The 20095-nt window shown below is 35.4% G+C and overlaps 1 protein-coding gene across 9 annotated transcripts in view; it reads left to right on the plus strand.

Annotated features, from left to right (window-relative positions):
• RNF111 (ring finger protein 111) overlaps positions 1-20095 on the plus strand; it is a 106249-nt gene that overhangs the window by 62322 nt on the left and 23832 nt on the right. For all 9 annotated transcript variants that reach the window (XM_019657547.1, XM_019657551.1, XM_019657552.1 and 6 more), the window contains exons 3-5: positions 7699-7825; positions 13375-13538; positions 16314-16508. In XM_019657547.1, coding sequence (XP_019513092.1) covers positions 7699-7825; positions 13375-13538; positions 16314-16508 — 486 coding nt within the window. The remainder of the gene's footprint in view (positions 1-7698; positions 7826-13374; positions 13539-16313; positions 16509-20095) is intronic.

Raw genomic sequence — 20095 nt, forward strand, 5'->3', positions numbered from 1 at the left:
TCCCAAGCCAGTTCTTAACCATTACGCCACTCAGCCGGCCCTGCCTGTTGTCTTTAAATCACGATGTTGGTCTTTGTTTTTCATCCATTTTAAGAAGCTTTTTATATATTAGAGTTACAAATCCTGTAAAATAACATATTTTCTCCAAATTTGTCATTATTCTTTTGATTATGCTATGCGTTTTTACCATGCCCAAAATTGTTTTGGTTAATTACATTTATTAACCTTTATCTACTGTTTCTGGGTTTCAGATTATAATTAGGAAAGTTTTACCTACTCTTTTTTTTTAATTAAATTTTATTGGGGTGACAGTTGTTAGTAAAGTTACATAGGTTTCAGATGTACAATTCTGTAATACATCGTCAATATATCACATTGTGTATTCACCACCCAGAGTCAGTTCTCCTTCTGTCACCATATATTTGATCCCTTTTACCGTCATCTACCACCCCACATCCCCCTTACCCTCTGGTAACCACTAAACTGTTTCCTGTGTCTGAGTTTTGTTTCTTCAGTTGTTTGTCTTGTTCTTTTGTTGTTTTCAGTTTTATATACCACATATCAGTGAAATCATATGGTTCTCAACTTTTTCTGCCTGACTTCTTTCACTTAGCATAATAACCTCAAGATCCATCCTTGTTGTCACAAATGGCATTAGTTCATCTTTTCTTATGGCAGAATAGTATTCCATTATGTATATATACCATGGCAGTGTGGAGTTGCCTCAAAAAATTAAGAATAGAATTACCATATGACCCAGTAATCCCTCTCCTGGGTATCTACTCAAAAAATCTGAAAACATTTATCTGTAAAGATATATGTGCTCCTATGTTAATTTCCCACTCTTAATTTATAAGAAAACTAACCCATTTTCCCTTACCCTTTTTATTGTGTACTTCTTTTTTTACTTTTAAAGCACAGGTATTTTAATGTACAGTAGGAAGAATGGATCCAATTTTGTTTTCATATGGCTGTCTAATTGTTTGAAAACAAATAATTGAAATTTTTCTTTTTCCTATTGACTTGAGACTTTTCCTCATATGTTAAATTTCCACAGGTTTCCATTGGCCTGTCTATTCATGCACTAGAAGCACACTTTTCATATAAGATAGACTCTTACATTTTCCTGGTTGTTCTTGCCTGTTTATTCTTCCAAGTGAATTTATAATCAACTTGTTTATCTGAGGATCGTGGTAGTGGGGACACACATGATGGTATTTTTTTATTGGGGTTGTTTTTGTAGCCTAAATTAGGGTGAACTGACATCTTTGGGATTTTGGGTAGTCCTATTCCAGAGTGTAGCATGTCTTTTCATTTGTTGAAGTCTAGTTTAGTATGTTGCAGGGAATGCTTTATATACATATATTTATATATTTTAAATAGCTTTATTGGTGTATGGTTTACGAATCACAAAATTCATCTATTTTAAGCGCACAATTCAATGATTTTAGTAAATTTAGAGTTGTGCAATCATCACCACAATACAGTTTTAGAACATTTCCATTAATCCCAAAAGATCTCTGCTGTTTGCAGTTAATCCTTGTCCTGCCTTCAATCCTACACAACTTCTTAAGTGTTGCTGTCTGCACAGACTTATTTTTCTGGACATTTCATACAAATGGAATTACACAATATGTGTTTCTTTGTGTCTTACTTAGCATATGGTCTTTGAGGCTTATCCATGTTATAGCAGGTGTCACTAATTAATTTTCATGTATTTTATTATTTAATTGGGTTTTATAAATAGTGTTTCAACGTATGGATATACTCCATTTTGTTTACCCATTTGTCATGTCATGGATGTTGAATTGTTTCTAGTATTTGGCTATTGTGAATAATACTGCTATGAACATTTGAGTACAAATCATTGTGTATATATGTTTTCATTTATATTGGATACCCAACAGAAGGGGTCCCCGAGAAGTCAAAACTGCTACAACTTCAGTAACTTTGTGACCACAAAAAACAGAAGCAGTAGGAAGAGCAACTTGGTAACAGAAAGATGCTTTTGATAGCAACTAGCCACCAACATGTTGAGTAGCTATGGCACTGTGATATAGTTTATGTAAAGAGTATGTAAGGGGCCAGCCGAGTGGCGCGATGGTTAAGAACTGGCTTGGGACGCCAGAGGGCCCTGGTTCGGATCCCACATATGAGGGCCAGTGACACTGCCCTCTACAGCTAAGATGCTGAACAACAGCTCAACCTGGAGCTGGGCTGCCGTGAGTCGCCGGCGACGGTGAAGGCTGCACCCACTGCTGCAGTGGGTTGCCATGGGCTACCGTATGTAGCCAGCAGCCAGTGTGAGTGGCCAGCAGCCACAGTGAGCGGCTGTCCAGAAGCCGGTGACTGATCTGCCTCGCCCAGGAAGAGTGCAATGATGGTGCCAACTTGGGCCAGTGAAGCAACGTCCTCCACAACTAGACTGAAGAACAAAAGGACAGCAACTTGTCTGTTCCCCTTCCCCCAATTCCCCAGCACTGTTCCCATCCCCCTAATTCCCCAATAAAAAATCTTAAAAAAAAAAAAAAAAAGAATATGTAAGCTTTGGAAGGAATTAGGTTTGAATTTGAAGTGCCGCTTACTGTTTGCTTTACAAGTCATTTATACTATGTAAATTTCAGTTTCTTCATGGAGGTGGACATGCAGAATATTGTGGCACAAAGTATGTACTCACAAATTGGAAGCTATTACTATTACTATTGGCATCATGCCAGACTTAGGCACAGAGAGACTAAGGTAATCAGTGACTACAGTGGCTGACATTGCTTATAGCTAGCTGCTGCCAAGAGAATCTGCGATGTCTTATCAGGGAATAGAAATGATTGTTGAGTTCATGAAGAACACTGTCAGAGAAGCTATTGTTTTTGTCACTATTGTTACACTACCCAAATTTTTTCCAGGCTGTTACATACTATTTTTCTCATGCTGTTTTAAAAGTTACAAATAACATAAGTAAACTTCAGGAAATAGTTAAAAGAAAATCACCCACAGTCCTACAAACTCTAATGTCTTAGCTATACTCATTTCTTATCCTTTAATATTTCTAAATGTAAAAGACAACATGAAAATAAAATCAGCCCAATAAGAAGTGATCTATTCTCCTGATATGTTTAAAGTTGTGTTAAGGTTAACTTCCCAATTTTAGGAATGTTTCCTTCCAATTTTGTTTTAAATATTTGTCAGTCTACAGAAAGCACTACATTGTAGATGCCAAAATATTGTTATTGTGGTTATATTTAGTCACATAATTTTTGTGTATTATGTTCAAGTTATGCTTGTAAATATCCGTTTTAGAAAAATGATTGTTTAAGCAATAGATTGAGTGCCTGAGTTATTTATATAACCTTTAGTAACACAATTTCTCTGTTCATAAAAAATTCAATAAGTGAATTTTAATGCATTAGCAAAGCTAGCTTTGTATCATTTATTATGGGAACTTTAAAAATATTACATTTATATTTGACTTCGCTTAACTGTGTAAAAGGCGTTTAATAATGTTAGGTTATTTTTTAAGGCTTTTAAAGAAATTTAATGTACACATACATGGAGAGAAATCACTAATAAAGTTGATAGGTAGATGTAGCTTTTCTCCATTGTAGAATGGTAATGTCGAGTGGTGAATTAAAATGCAGGAAGTTTTTTTAAAAAGAAATCTATGGTGTTCTTTATATATATTGCTTTTAGTTTTAAATATATGAATCTAGAATATTATTTTAAATAGACACTTGAGTACTGCTGTTTTGTTTTCTCTGCTTATAAGATATATTTATGCTGTTAAAAATATATTCTACCTCAAAATGTCTATGTGTATAATCTTTAGAATTTAGAAACTACTCAAAATTTGCACATCTCATAATTTTTAAATCTTATTTTTTTCTATTGATATAGTGATTTGCAAATATTCCAAAATATAAATGTTATACAGTATTTAAAAAATAATTTTCTCCAAATCAGATCATCTTTCATTGCCTCTATGATTTACCAGTACCTGCTTTGTTCTCCTGCGAAGTATCAGAGAGTATATTATAGATCTTTGTCATGAGCTTGTATGTCCTCCAGATACTTGCAAGCTTTTGAAGTAGTGCAGATGTTTGATGATATAGAGATGTATTAGGGGTGAAATTCCAGGTTGTCAAGGAATAGCACCTTGGGTGAAGGAATGTAGACTGCATAAATTCCAAAGACAAGAAAGTTGAACCATTTGTTGTCATTGTGATAAGCAAGAGATCAGTGAGTTGGATAAAAATGAATATAAAATATCAGTGGTATGCCCACATACTAGTAGAAAATATGATGGAAAAAAGGGAGCTTATTTATAGGAGCAGCAAAGAGAGTAAAGTATCTATGAATAATCTTAATAGAAGTATATTTGGCCTCTATGAATAGAATTATATAGCTTTGTAGAGAGTTACAGTTATAATCAAACCAAACCTACAACAATTTTTTTAGAGATTTATAAGACATTGGTAGATAACAAGATATATTCTTGGATGAGAAAAAAAAATATATATGTGTGTGTATATATTATAGATATGTCAGGGCTTTATCAATGTTGCTTAATGCCAGTCCAGTTCAAATCACAGGATTCTCTTCTTTCTGCTTGATTTTGTAATCCTGAAGAATAATTAGGAAAACCTGAGTCTACTAGGTATTAACATAGACTTAGTCTAGTCTTTTCAACAAATGATGTTGGGACAATAGTAGATCTGCATGCAAGAAAGATGAATTTTTACCTTTCATGTCATGTTAGACACAAAAATTAACAAAATGGATCATAGGCCTAAATATAAGAGGTAAATTATACAACTTCTAGAAGAAACATAGAAATTCTCAGTGACCTTTCGTTAGGCAGAGATTTCTTAAATGTGTCACCAAAAGAAATTGCTAATTTTGACTTCAGCAAAATTAAAGAGTTTATGCTTCAAAAACACCATTTACAAAATGGAAAGACCTGCTACTGACTGGGAGAAAATATTTACAAATAATATATCTGACAAAAGACTTGTATTCTGAATATATAAAGAACTTTTACAACTCAACAATAAAACCAAAGTTCAAGTTAAACGTAAGCCAAAGATCTGAATAGACATTCCATCAAAGTGGCTAATAGGCACTTGAAAAAATGCTCAACATCATTAGTTATTATAGAAAGGAAAAATGAAACCACAATGAGGTGCCATTATATATCCACTGGAACAGCTATAATAAAAAAGAGACAACAATTATTTGTAAGGATGTGGAGAAACTGGAGTCCTTGTTTTCCTGGTGGGAGTGTAAAATGGGAGAGCCACTTAGAAAAACAATTAGGTATTTCTTTAAAATGTTAAACATAAATTTACTATAGTATCCAGAAATTACAGTCCTCAGTATTTACCCAAGAGAAATGAAAGTACATATATGTACAAAGACTTATAGACAAATGTTTATAGCAGCTTTCTTTGTAAAGTAGCCAAAAGTGAGAAAAATCCAGATGTCCATTAACAGAAGAATGGATAAACAAATTGTGGTATAGTCATGTGATAGTAGTACTCAGCAATAAAAAAAAGAGAACTATTGATATACACACCATACAACACAAATCACAAAAGAGCCAGACACAAAAGTGTATTTAAAGTATAACTCCATTTCTATAGAACTCTTGAAAATACAAACAAATCCATAACAACAAAGCAGGTCAATTGTAGGGGTGGTAGGGAAGATAGTGATGATTGACTGAAATAGGGCACACGGGATCCTTTTAAGGCTGTAAATGTTCTAAAACTGGATTGAGGTGGTGATAGTTATCCTCTATAAATTTACTAAAATCAGTGAAATGGACACTTAAAATGGGTGGAATTTTTAGCTCTCAGTATTTTTATGGGAAAATTCTTATTACAGACATGACTTGTATTTTACAAGATTACAGCTTGTTGGCTGGCCTTTTACATTGACAGGTGATAGTAATGAAGAGAGGAATGTTTTAAAAAAAGACATATTCAGCACCAGATCCATGAAAAATAAAGCAAGAGAAGAAATGGAACATAACTTTTTTTTCTATCTTAATCATTTTTAAGTAATACAGTACAGTAGTGTTAATATATTCATATTGTTGTGAAAAAAAGATCTCCAGAACTTTTTCATCTTGCAGTCTGAAACACTATACCCATTGAACAACTCTTTTTCCCATCCCTGGTAACCAGCACTCTATTTTCTTTCTCTAGGAATTTAACCATTTTAGATACCTCACATAAGTGGAATTATACAGTATTTTGTTTCGTGACTGGGCTATTTCACTTAGCATATCTTCAGGTTCTTTTATGTTGCAGCATGTGATAGTATTTTCTTCCCTTTTAAGACTGAATAATATGCCATTATATGTATATACCACATTTTGTTTATTTATCCATTGATGGACATTTAGGTTGCTTTCACCTTTTGGCTATGCACGTGGGTGTGCAAATATCTTTGAGACAAATGTGAAACCTAAAGTATGGGCATTATACCTCAGAAAAGCTATTTTAAAAATAGTGTTATACTGGGCCAGCTGAGTGGCTCAGTTGGTTAAGAGTTGGCTTAAGAGTGTGAGCTCTGAGCAGCAAGGCATCTAGTTCAATTCCCATATGGGCCAGTGACGCTGCGCCCGAGCTGAGCAGTCGCTGAGCTGCCAACAGGTGGCAGGATGGCTCAACTGATGTAACAGCAAGGTTGCCTGTTCAATGGTGGTCTATGCCCACCTGCAACTACGATTGAACACAGCACCTTGAGCTTAGAGGCCACGAGCTGCCAACGGGAAGCCAGATGGCGACTGGCGCCCTCCATAATGAAGACTGAAGAACAACAACTTGGCTGATCCCCCTCCCCAATTCCCCAACACTATTCCCTCCCCCAATTAAAATCTTAAAAAAATAATAATAATAGTGTTACACTGATACAAGAATCTGTATCAAAGAGGATGAATAGATGGCTTCAAAATGTAGGTACCCTAAAACATATAAGCATATTTAAAGGAGATATCATAATTTAATGGGGGAAAAGGAAGGATTTTTCAGTAAATGGTTTAGTAATAGCTAGTTAGCCAGGGAGGCACAGGCCAGATTCTATTTATAATCTCATGTAATACCATAAAGGAAAATTAGTTCTAGATGAAATAATTAAGGAAACACATCAAACCAAATATAATATGTATCCATCCTCCAAATAAAGAAGCACTTTCCAAACTTAGAATAATTTAGAATAAAACAAGTACAAAAAAATTAGATTTCATAGTATAAAACCAAAAAGCTAATGTGTGTTTCTTAAAAGAAGACCATATCATGTAAAAATACAACCATTGGGAAAACACGGCAAATGTGGTGTCTTTATTTTAGATATTGTAGAATGTGAATATCCTATATAAGATTTTCAATCAGTACCTTTAGATGTTACAGTGTTAATTTCTCTGTGTAAGTTCATACAAACTCACGGAAACCACTGAAAGTTTGTAAAGAACAAACAAAAATCATAAAAGAGGAAATAAACGAAGACATGCAGACTAAGAAAGTAAGTACTGTTTTCACTATGTGGGTTTAGCTGTTTTCATAAAACCTTTCATTTTGACAGATACGACTTGTACTTTTGAAATGAATTTTTTAGTTTTCAAAGTCAAAATTAAAATTTTGGTATATCAGTGAGCTGACAGTCTGATGCCTTTTAAATATTTTTTCTTTTTGTTTATAGGAAATATTGATGAAGATGTTGTGGTAATAGAAGCTTCCTCCACTCCCCAGGTCACTGCAAATGAAGAAATTAATGTTACCTCAACTGACAGCGAAGTGGAAATTGTAACAGTTGGAGAAAGCTATCGGTAAGATTTTAATTCCCAGTTTGTATAATTTTTTAGTTTTAAATATAAATACTTAAACATATTTGTGCTGTAGATATTTGTATCATTCTTTTCCTTTCTTTTTCTTTTTTTGGAGGCCTAGTTTGTGTATATACCAGATTAGTGGTTTTCAAACCAGGCTGCCATAGACTCACCCACCTGAGAGGTTGTAAAATAAAGACATATTTTTGCCTGGATTGTATCCCAGACCAGCTGAACCAGAATCTTAGTGGTCAGTATTTTTTTAAGTCCCCAAGTGTACAGTGAGAGTTAAGAGTCATTGCTCTAGAAAAACAGTAATTTTACATAGTGTTTTACAAAATCAAGTTTGTTTTATGATTCAGATTTCATAAACTCCTTTGAAATTTAGATGTGAATAATTCATAAATATTGGGGATGACACTTAAAAGTGAAGAAAATATTAAGGAATATTGATACTGAAGTATTTATTTTTATTAAACTACTTGTTTCAAGATAATATTGACAACCAGTGAAGTTTGTGCTATTCTATTAGGGCAATCTAGTATAAAACATATGTTTTGATTTTTTTTGTCCTTCATTCAGTAATTTCATCTAAGTCCTGTATTAATAAGTGAATGAAAAATCTTCATTTGTTTTAATAAATAACTAGAAATAACATTGCCCTTTTGAGAATCACTTTGACCAAAGAGAGAGAGAGAGAAACTCTAGCACTATATTTCATTGTATTCATCTTTTGCTTTAGATGATTACAAATGTTGGTCAGAGAAACAGTGAAGTGTTTCTCTGTTCCATTTAATACACCAGAGAAATCTATGGATGAATCTTAATTTTTGTATTGGAATAAATTTAGAAATGTATTTGCTCATTGTATTTTAATTTATGTTATTGATTTTTAAAAAGATATTCTTGTTTTGGAAGCGTGTTACAAATGTACTTAGAATATGCTTCTCCACTAGCCACTTTCTCATTGGAGTGCTACTTCTAGTGGCATGGAAGACAGCACTCTGTAATGTATCCCTGTTTGTTTTAAGTTCAAAATGATTTTTCCAGACTCAGGAAAATTGATACTCCAACACAGTATGTACAACAGTTATCTTGTGACTGTGCATAGTGCATAGTATGATACTGACTCCATTTTTATGAGCTACAAGAATTGCTAAAATTAAGGACCTGCTTTTCCTTGTGGGACTGGAGATCTTTCTTGTCATGGAGACTCCTAATGTTCAAGCGAATGCATTTACCATAGTAACGGACAATGATCTTAAAAAGACAGAGAGTGCCCATGACCCATATTTATTTTCCTTATTATTACCTAGGATGTTAACTTTGTCACTGTTGAGCTGGCTCTTGGCCCTTTCTGTTTAAGACAGAATGCATCTGTGTTTCAGATTCTTCAGTGTCAGGATTTGACAGTTGTCACTAGTCATTTATAGGGACCACTAAGGCCTCTGTGAAACTGTTGCTCATGTATAAAGTTTTTTGCTGGTGCTCCACTCAGCATTATACCGGTATTTGAGTTAGGGCATCCTATGAACTTGCACAAAAGTACTGCAAAGTGGACCTGGAACTTTCTGCAGCTATTAACAGTTTTCCAGAAATTATAATAAGACCACTCAGTCTCATCAGACACTTGGTTTGTCAAGAATTTTAAATGGTGATCTCTGTCCTCAATCAAAATCATTTTGTCCTTAGACAGTTGTTTATTATCATGCCTCAGTCTATTCAATTCTTCTTGGAATGTGCTGTCCTTTCTTTATTGTATCTCAGGAATTAATCTTTATACTCCTGTTACTTCAGTGTTTCAGAGTTTGAACTTCTTTCTAAACTCTTAGGCTCTACAATTGCTGATAAAATTTTCAGCCCAGTTTGAACTTTGGAGTTCATTTCTGAGTGGTCCAGCTCACACACCTGACAGCTGCATAATAAATTTGGTTCACTCTTTTCATATATGCTGACATTAAGCTTGTAAGCAGTTTTACATTCAGTTTGGGCAGGAGATAAAACCAACTTCATCAGATCTACCTTTCTAAAACATTTATTATTTTCCTGGAGCCTTCGGACTGCATATCCCTCTGTACACTCAGTCAATCAGATCATTACAGTAAATCCTTAAGAAAATTAATAAAATGGGGCCGGCAGAGTGGCGCGTTGGTTAAGAGCTGGCTTGGGACNTTTTTTTTTTTTAGCTGAGCCATCCTGCTACCTGTTGGCAGCTCAGCTGCTGCTCAGCTCGGGCTGGACTCGAACCGCTGTTGCTCAGAGCTCAACTCTTGAGCGAGCTCTTAACCAACTGAGCCACTCGGCCAGCCCTATTAACTTTTTAATTAGTTAAGTATTTATAGATTAAATCTCCTTCAGACTTGAAAGAAATGTAAATATCATACATGCCCTCAAATAAGAGGGCCTAAATATGTCAGTCCCATTTCCCTACTGAGGAGAAAATTTAAAAAGTTTTGGCTACTTTGAAATATACACTTTCAGGGCTATAGTTAAAATAGATGTCTTATAACTAAATTACTAATTAGTCTCATATATAAAATATTGAATAAATGTTAATTTAGAAGTATTGCTGTTAATACTCATATTTTCTGTTAATAGTTATACTCACAGTTGGGCTTCTTAGACATCAGTGACTCGGTAATTGCTAGAATCATTGATGACATGTGTCATCAAACACAGTTTTGAAGAGCATGGCATCCTCATCTACTTTGTGAGAGGTACAGCACTTGCTGACTGCAAGAGTGATGCTGTCACTGGAAATTTTATCCCAAACTAGAGATACCATTTTACCTCATATAAGGACTGGGAAATCTCTACTTCCCATGTTTTTAAAAGCCCAGTAGCTGTATATTTTTTATTTAGAACTTTTAAAAAAGTATCCAACAACTGTATATCCATAGTTTCCACATACTTACTTCATTTCTCACTTCTCACTTTTTTTGGGGGGGGAGGATAATTTCAAAACAATTTCTATACCTCATACCATTTAATTTGTTTTATATACTGCATATTTCCTGCAGATTGATAGTTAGATCTAAAAAACTTGGTAAAACTTGGTTCGGGTAAACATTTACCTGGTTCCAAAGTCAAAGCTTTTAAATGAGTTATGTTCACTGAGGCCTAGTTTTCTACCTCTACCCCCTTTTCCTATTTTTCTCCCCCATAGATAACCATTTTCATTTATTTTGGTTTGTTATTTCATGTTTTTCTCTTCCAAAAAAAACATACACACACACACACACACACACACACACACACACATCCTCCCCCTTACTCAAAAAGTGTCTCATTTCAGTTAACATATATAATAACTAACATATAGAAATATAGAGGAATAAAAGTATTAATAAGAGATATAAAGGATATATATACTTTCATTACTCTATTCATTCCTTTTCAACGGTTCATCTATTAGCGAATAGTTTGCTGACTTTTGCTATTACAAATAGCCCTCCAGTGAATAGCTTTTTGTATATGTCATTTAATATTTTTTGTTATTGTGTCTTTGGGATAGAATTCTAGCAGGGGATTGTTCAGTCAAAGATAAATGCATATATAATTTTTCTTTATGGGGATCATAACCATTTTGGATGCCCACCAGCAGTGTATGAGTGCCTGTTTTCCCAGAGTCCTTCCAACAGAATTTGTTGTCAAATTTTAGTTTTTTTGGTCCATCTGATAGGCAAGAAGTAATATGTCAATATATTTTTAATAGTTTTTTGGGGTTTTTTTAATTGGGGAATTGTGGGAGGGGAACAGTGCTGGGGAATCGGGGGAAGGGGAACAGACAAGTCGCTGTCGTTCTGTTCCTCAGTCTAGCTGTGGAGGACACCACTCCACTGGCCCATGTTGGCATCATCATTGTGCTCTTCCCAGGCGAGGCAGATTGGTCGCTGGCTGCCAGCCACACACGGCAGCCCATGGCAGCCTACTGCAGCAGGGGCTGCAGCCTACACCGTCGCTGGCGACTCANTCGGATCCCACATATGAGGGCCAGTGACACTGCCCTCTACAGCTAAGATGCTGAACAACAGCTCAACCTGGAGCAGGGCTGCCGTGAGTCACCAGGGGTGGTGTAGGCTGCAGCCCCTGCTGCAGTGGGTTGCCATGAGCTACTGTGTGTAGCCAGCAGCCAGCCTGAGCGGCCAGCAGCCGCTGTGAGCGGCCGTGCAGAAGCCGGTGACTGATCTGCCTCCCCTGGAAAGAGCGCAATGATGGTGCCAACTTGGGCCAATGAAGCAACGCCCTCCACAACTAGACTAAAGAACAAAAGGACAGCAACTTGTCTGTTCCCCTTCCCCCAGTTCCCCAGCGCTGTTCCCATCCCCCAATTCCCCAATAAAAAAATTTAATAAAATGTATGCCTGTAAGAAATTTAGTACACTACAGTGCCACGAACATACTTAAGATAATAAAAATGTTAGGATTTGAGAGCTTATGGTTACATACCTTAAAAGCATAAAGCAGCTCAAATAAGTAATGTTTTCTTAAGGCTACCAAACTGCAGGTGGCCCTCAACTTATGATGGGGTTACGTCCCTATAAACCCATCGTAAGTTGAAAATATCATAAGTGGAAAATACATTTAAATAATATTGTATATCAATTTTACCTCAATACAAAAAAAAATCAAGAAAAAGAAAATGCGCTTAGTACACCTAACTTACTGAACATCACAGCTTAGCCCGGCCTACCTTAAATGTGCTCAGAACACTTACATTAGCCTACACTTGGTCAAAAATCAGCAAACATAATGAATACACTGTAGAGTATTGGTGCTTATCCTCATGGTTGTGTGGCTGACTGGGAGCTGCAGTTCACTGCCACTGCCCAGCATCATGAGAGAGTATCATACCACACATTGCTAGTCTGGGAAAATTCGAAATACAGTTTCTACTGAATATGCATTCAACCATTGTAAAGTCAAAAAATCCTAAATTTTGAACCACTAAGTCAGGGACTGTCTATAATAAACTAGCTGCTACTATCCTGACCTCTTCTGATCCAGGAAATCTCTATGAAGCCTTGAATCTCTGTTAGATCAGTAACAGAAACTTAGCTTGGTTTAGGGCTCCCAAAGCCGTGTTTTGCGAATTCAATCTGGACTAAACATACAAAATCATATGGACATTATTAAATGTTAGGGTGTTGATATTTTTGTTACTTTGCCTATGGTGAATAATTTTAGGTGTTAGCATAAATTACAAATAATTGATTATAACCCAGGTTCAAACTAACCATTGAAAAGAGAACAGCATTCTTGAAACAGAATCCTGTATTGTACAACAGTGATTGGTTTAAAATAATAACATATCACTTCTCATATTCTTAGGTCAGTTGATTGGTGAGCATTTGCTGAACATTTTGTTCAGAAAATATTTACTGAGTGCCAGACATTGTGCTAGTCATAATTTTTAATTATTTCTTTGAAGAAGTCTTGCATGAAGCACTTCACAACTTACTTTGTAATAAAGGCTTATTATTTCATGGGTAACGAAACATTTTGTTTGTTATTTTATATTTACTAATTTACTATTGATATCATTTAAGGTCTCGTTCAACCCTTGGACACTCCAGATCTCATTGGAGCCAAGGTTCAAGTTCTCATACAAGCCGGCCACAGGAGCCACGGAACCGCAGTAGAATTTCTACTGTTATACAGCCCTTGAGGCAGAATGCAGCAGAAGTTGTGGACCTTACTGTTGATGAAGATGGTAAGGTAGAGTAGTAATAGTGTAGAATTATGAAGACAATTTGATAAAATGGGATATCTTACTATACTAGAAACTTCTACTGCTTAATGGTAATCTATTATTTAACTACAAGGAAGTGTCAGATTTTCTAATCTTATTTATCAATTGATACAATAGTGTGCCTAAAATTTTCTCTGGTTATTGTTTCATTGCTTTGTAGTTATTTTCTTACAAACAAATATTTTTACAAGTTATAGTTTGATCTGTCCTCAGACTTACCCATTATTTTGATTTATAAGATTACTGTCATACTTTAACTTTGCTATGAAAAACAGAAATTACACTTTTTAAATACAGATAACAGAAAAGCAGTATAACTGAATTTAAATGGTCAATACTGGTTATTTAAAATGTTGAATTTATTCCTAAAAGGTTATTCTTTAATGTAATATTAGGATACCTTTTATGCTGCTTAGTTTTAGTGTTTTGTTTTGGCTTACAACTGCACCCAAGTAACCGAAGAAACAAAGCTAGAGTTGGAAAACAGCAGTTAGGGAAAATGGTAGCATGTATGAATATATGAATACATATATGAATTTTTCCACATATTGAGAATTATCTTCAGGTACTACTAGTTACATCTTAGAAGGAAATGGTCAGTCAGAATTTCCTTAAAAGAAAGATGGTCATCCATGTATGAATTTGTTGGCTTTGGGAGTTAGCTATAAATTGGAGGAAAGATACATTAGGTAGGTAGAAAGAGTTTGGGGCCTTGGGCAGTCAGCTCTTACATGGGCTTTTTGCAGTTTGGATGATCATAACTTTCAGAGTACCAGTACTTTGGAATTAAGATATTTATGAAAAGGTAATTTATTGTCACCATCTGCATTTCATTCAACAGTGTCTTGGTTTTTATTTTGAAACTCTGTGAGACAGTAGTTAATATAACAGGGATTAATTAAAGAATACTTGAAGTTAGTTAAATATTAGACGACTATTTTGGAAACTTTTTGTGTGTTTTTCTGTGTGACACCTGCTAGCCAGTAAATAGGAGAAGGTTACAGAGTAGGCTTTTAACCCATTAGAGCTAGGTCAGCCAGAATACTGGGTTAAAAGTATTCCAGTGATCAGTAGATGTCCCCTTCTCCCCTAGTTTCTTTCAATGGAAAGCTTCTACTTTATGAAAAATAAACCCAACACCTAAGTATATCGATTAGACCCCAGTGGCTCTTAACTGGAGGTCATTTTGTGTCCTTGGAGATATTTGGCAATATCTGTAGACATTTTTGGTTCTCACAGTTGGGGGAGAGCGCTACTAACAACCAATGGGAAGAGGCCAGGGATGCTGATAAACATCCTACAATGCACAGGACAGCCCACCCCCACCCCCATTCCTATCCCCCCACTCCCTACCCTCACTCCTACCCTCAACAAAGAATTATCCAGCCAAAAATGTCAGTACTGCCAAGGTTGAAAACTGAGATAAACCATTTGCAAATAAACTAAGATTCCAACCTCCTCTTTTCATGTATAAGCAAATATATTTGTGTAAGCATCCAAAGTACAGTGCCCCATATAGACCAACAGGTACTATTTGTGTTTCAGGAATCAGCCTATTACACTGCATTGTGTAGATTAGTTTGTCCTTTCATTCTATATCACATTAAGGGGGTCCTTTTCTTCAGATCTAATTGTTGTGAATATGCTTTGGACAGATTTATTCCCATTCTCAATTTTTAAACAATCATTTTACAATCAAAGTCTAAAATACAACTCATTCATAAGTTAAGGTCTGTCTGAAATTTCTTCTACATTATACTATAAAAGTTTGTTTTTGTTTGTTTTTTTTAGCTGAGCCATCCTGCCACCTATTGGCAGCTTAGAGGCAGCTCAGCTCGGACCAGGAATTGAACCGCTGTTGCTCAGAGCTCAAACTCTTGAGCGAGTTCTTAACCAACTGAGCCACTCGGCCGGCCCCTATACTACAAAAATTTTTAATTTTTATTAGAAAGCATGCTGAATATTAATATTGGGTTGTCAGAAAAGTCATGATGTATATTTTCTATGCTTTTCGTTGCAAAAATGTGTCACGACTTTTCCCAACAACCCAATATTTGCAAAAAAAAAATTTTTGGAAAACATGCCAAAAGCCTTGCAGAAGAGAGATTAAAACACATTAAATATCATAGATAATGTTTATTAAGTGATTACTACATGTAAAGCATCAAACAAAGTGCTTTATATATATGATCTCAGTTCATCGTAACACTAGTTTTATGAAGAAAATTCTGTACTTTCCTAGTTCTACAGATGAGGAAATGAAAAGTGGTTAAGTAACTTATCTAGGACTGTACTGTCAGTGATAAAATAAAAAATTACTCCAGGCATCTGATTCTAGAATCCATACTGTACAAAGAAAGTACAGTTTGTGAAAATGTTTTGACAGCGTGTGACAGTGTGTATGAATCTAGCAGAGACACTTTAACTTTTTCTCTTCTTTGTGATCAGAAAACTGATATAGTCATTATCTAAAATGTTAATTACCTGAATTATTGGCATATGCATATATAGGTGTTGGATTTTTGAAATGCAATAATCATATGTTGGTAATATGTCATTTTAATGTTGTAGTTTAGCTTTATGAAAGCTTTTTTTTACTATATATTGTACTTATTAGAGAGTTCATATTTTTAAAGTTTGCTTTAATAATTATCCTAAAAATGTAAACTTGTAATAAAATACAACCCGTTACCTAATTTGTTTTGAAATGCTAAATAAACATTTTGTATTTTATAGAACCTACTGTAGTACCAACCACTTCTGCGAGAATGGAATCACAAACCACAAGTGCTTCCATTAACAATTCAAATCCATCTACCTCTGAGCAGGTCTCTGATACTGCTTCAGCTGTCACTAGTAGCCAACCCTCCACAGTGTCAGAGACTTCAGCTACTCTTACAAGCAATAGTATGACTGGTACTTCTATAGGAGGTATGTAAAAGGGGGGAGGGGTGGGACTCTTTTTCATTGCATTTGTAAGAAAAAGTATTCTTGTTTTTAAGATCTTAGCTGTATTAGCAAGAGCATATTCTTAAAAATAAACATCATATGTGAGCTAAGTAGTCTCAATTAAAATTAGACTGTGATTTCATATTTGGGTTTGGGTGCCATATGTTACCAAAGTATCATAGCTCAACTGAAAGAGATCGGGTAGAATTAAATGGCTGACAACAAAACTACGGGCAACAAAAGAAAAAAATAGGTAAATTGAATTTCGTCAAAATTTAAAACTTTTGTATTTCAAAGGACATTATCAGAAAAGTGAAAAACTGACTTACAGAATGGGAAAAAATATTTGAAAATCATGTATATGATAAGGACCTAGTATCCAGTATGTATAAAGAACTTGCACAACTCAAAAACAAAAACAACCCTGTTTAAACAGGGGTGAAGGATTTGCATAGTATTTTTCCAAAGAAGATTTACAAATGACCCAGAAGCATATGAAAACATCAACAGTGGGGAAATGCAAATCAAAACCACAATGAAATACTCACTTTACACCCAGCAGGATGTCTATTATTAAAAAAAAAGAGAGAGAACAATAAATCATAAAATAACCAGTGTTGACAAGAATGTGGAGAAATTGGAACACTTGTGAATAATCTAGTGGGAACATAAAATGGTACAGCTGTTGTGGAAAACACTTTGGCGGTTCCTCAAAAAGTTAAAACATGTTGACCATTGTTACCCCAATAAAACTTTAAGTGGTGAAAGAGAAGTTTATTAGAAGAGATAGTACACTCCAAAGAGTTGACAGGTAGCAGGATGGCTCAGCTAAAAAAAAAAAAAAAATGCTGCACTCCAAAGAGTTGAGAGCGGGTCCGAGCACAAAGAAAAGCAGCTGAAGGGCTGTGGCTCTAAGGCTCAAAGGGCTCAAGGGCCCACCCCAATAAATTTTAATTTAAAAAACTGTTAAAACAATTACCAGATGACCTATGATTCCACTCCTATGTAAAAGAATTGAAAATGGAGATGGTAGTTTTAAAAAGTTTGACGATAACCATTTTCCCAATTTTTTCATTGTTCTTTTGGTGTCATATCTATATAAGAAGCCATTGCCTAATCCAAGGTCACAGATTTACTCCAATGTTTTAAGTTTTATCTCTTCTCAGATTTCTGGTTTCAGTTAGCAATGATTCCTTCTATCATTTAATTAACTGTCTCCTATCATATTATCATTTAATCTTTAAAAACTTTCTTGATGTCAGTCGAGCTTATTCACATCAGAAATAAAGAAATCTGGAATATTAAATACTTTCAAGGTCAATAATAATCTTAGAGGCAAAGATTTGAACTCTTCTCATTCACTCCTCTCCCCTGATAACTTTATGTACCCTTCCTAATTCTAATCTAGATTTTATGTGATAGAGTCCCAACTTTATTTCAGGATAGTCTCAAATCTTTTATTGATTGATTGATTCATTCAAGGCCCTTGTTCACTCAGAATTCACATACTCTTGGCTATATTGATGACTACCTTTGGGATAGACTTGCTCGTGTTGTATTTCTCTAGACTAGGAGAAACTTCTTCCAGGCCAGTTTGTTCCTCTGTATAAACCTGATAGAAGCACATACAGGTATTTAGGCTACATTAGGGGCACTCAGTTCTGCTGGCTTTATTTCCTTCCAAGAGTATAGAACATCAATCACCTATTTTCGTCACATCTTGTCCTTACTTTGCGTATTCTTGCATATTTCTAACCTTGAGTAACTCAAGCCATCTAGTTTTGCTCTTATGCAGGTTTCTGAATGAGGCTGGTAAAAAAAGCATAGAACCAAGCAGATTGGTGCCTCATGAATTTATGATATCTCATCTTGGGCTTTTGGTAATAAGTTACCATATAGTATGATGTATGTCAATCAGTTCCGTTTTCTTCCCCTCAGTGGCTATTCCAAAATTCTCGCATTCTCCTCAACACTTTTATTCCTCCAGGGGAAAATAAATAAAAAACAAATGGAGGTTCTAAAGCATGAATCCCCATAAATTCCAGCCCCTCCATAAAAACATTTGTGTATCGATATCTAACTTACTCTCCCAACTCCTGGTCTCTTTAATTCCTTCCTATTCCTTCCAGTTCCTTTATCTAGGCTCTACCTCTTATCCCTTCTTGAGTCCTTGGCCATGCTTATCTTCCCTGTATCTTCAGCATCTTTGCTGCTTCCATCCCATTAGTACACGCACAGGCACGTTTGTGTTAAGTATGTGTACACTGAAGTGGATCTTCTTCACCTTAAATTCCTTCTTTTAACTTGCTTCTGATGCCTTTCAAAACAAACATGATGTTAAATTAAAAAGTCTGGCAATAATTTTCTTCTTTATTTCTCTCAGGACTCTCTTCTCAGTTCTTTTCTCACTGGCCCATCTCATAACTGCAGTTGTTTCCACCTACCACCAATATGCTGATGACTTCCCTTTTTGTGTTTCCTGAGTCCTGTGCTATTTTAAACTTTCACATCCAACTGCCTGGACATCTCCTCTGGACCATTCTGTAGTCCCCTTAAAGTCAGCATGCCCAGTCAGCCCATCATCTGACTTCTCCATGTGTTCCTTGCTTTATGCATACATGATATCTGATATATTCATTTATTTAACAAATATGTTTTGATTACATACTATGTACTAGACACTGGGAACAAAACTTAAATTTTCTGCCCTAGCATTCTAATGGATAATAAGTAGCAGCTAACATCTGTTAAATTCATAACATTGGTCAATGATTTATCTATATTAACTGCTTTTTGCAGTAACCTATGAGGCAGATTCTATTACTCTTCTCATTTTACAGATGAAGTAACTTGTCCAAGGTTATGTGACAGTGGAGCAAGAATTCAAACCTAGGAAGTCTGGCTTGGAGCCTATACTCTTCCTTTATGCCAGGATTTCGCAACCTTGGCACTATTGTCTTTGGGCTGGACAATTCTTTATATGTGGGGCTGTTCTATGCATTGTAGAATATTCAGCAGTACTCTTGGTCTCTACACACTAAACACCAGTACCACCACCTCCCCTCCAATTCTGATCATTAAAATGTCCCCAGGTGTTGCCAGATGTTTCCTGGGGGGCATCATTGCTCTATACTATACTTGAATTCAGTGCTTCTGTTACAATACTGATTGATTTATATCTTAAATTGTCTCAAAACTTGATGACGAGCTCCTGAAGGACCACATATCAGGTCTTTCTTTTCTTAGACTTAGCTGCATGCATGCATTAATGCCACTTTTCCCTTATGAGGTTAACTTAAATTTAGCAAGTGCTTATTGAGCCACCTACATTGTGCAGACATGTTTCTAGGTGCTAGAGATAAAACAACAAAGGCAGACAATGTCGTAAGTTAATTAAAGGCCAGGACCTTAATTTTCACTGTTGTATTTTCCAGCCTTTTTATGTCCTTTACCATATCATTATTATGTGTCAGACTTGCCAAATGAATGAATAAACACATGAGTACATCTCAGTAATCCTAGAATTACATTGACGGTACTTCAACCAGCGTGGTGTCACTGGCTGTGGG

This window comes from Hipposideros armiger, unplaced genomic scaffold (genome assembly GCF_001890085.2).
Source record: "Hipposideros armiger isolate ML-2016 unplaced genomic scaffold, ASM189008v1 scaffold_276, whole genome shotgun sequence".
Taxonomy (NCBI): domain Eukaryota; kingdom Metazoa; phylum Chordata; class Mammalia; order Chiroptera; family Hipposideridae; genus Hipposideros; species Hipposideros armiger.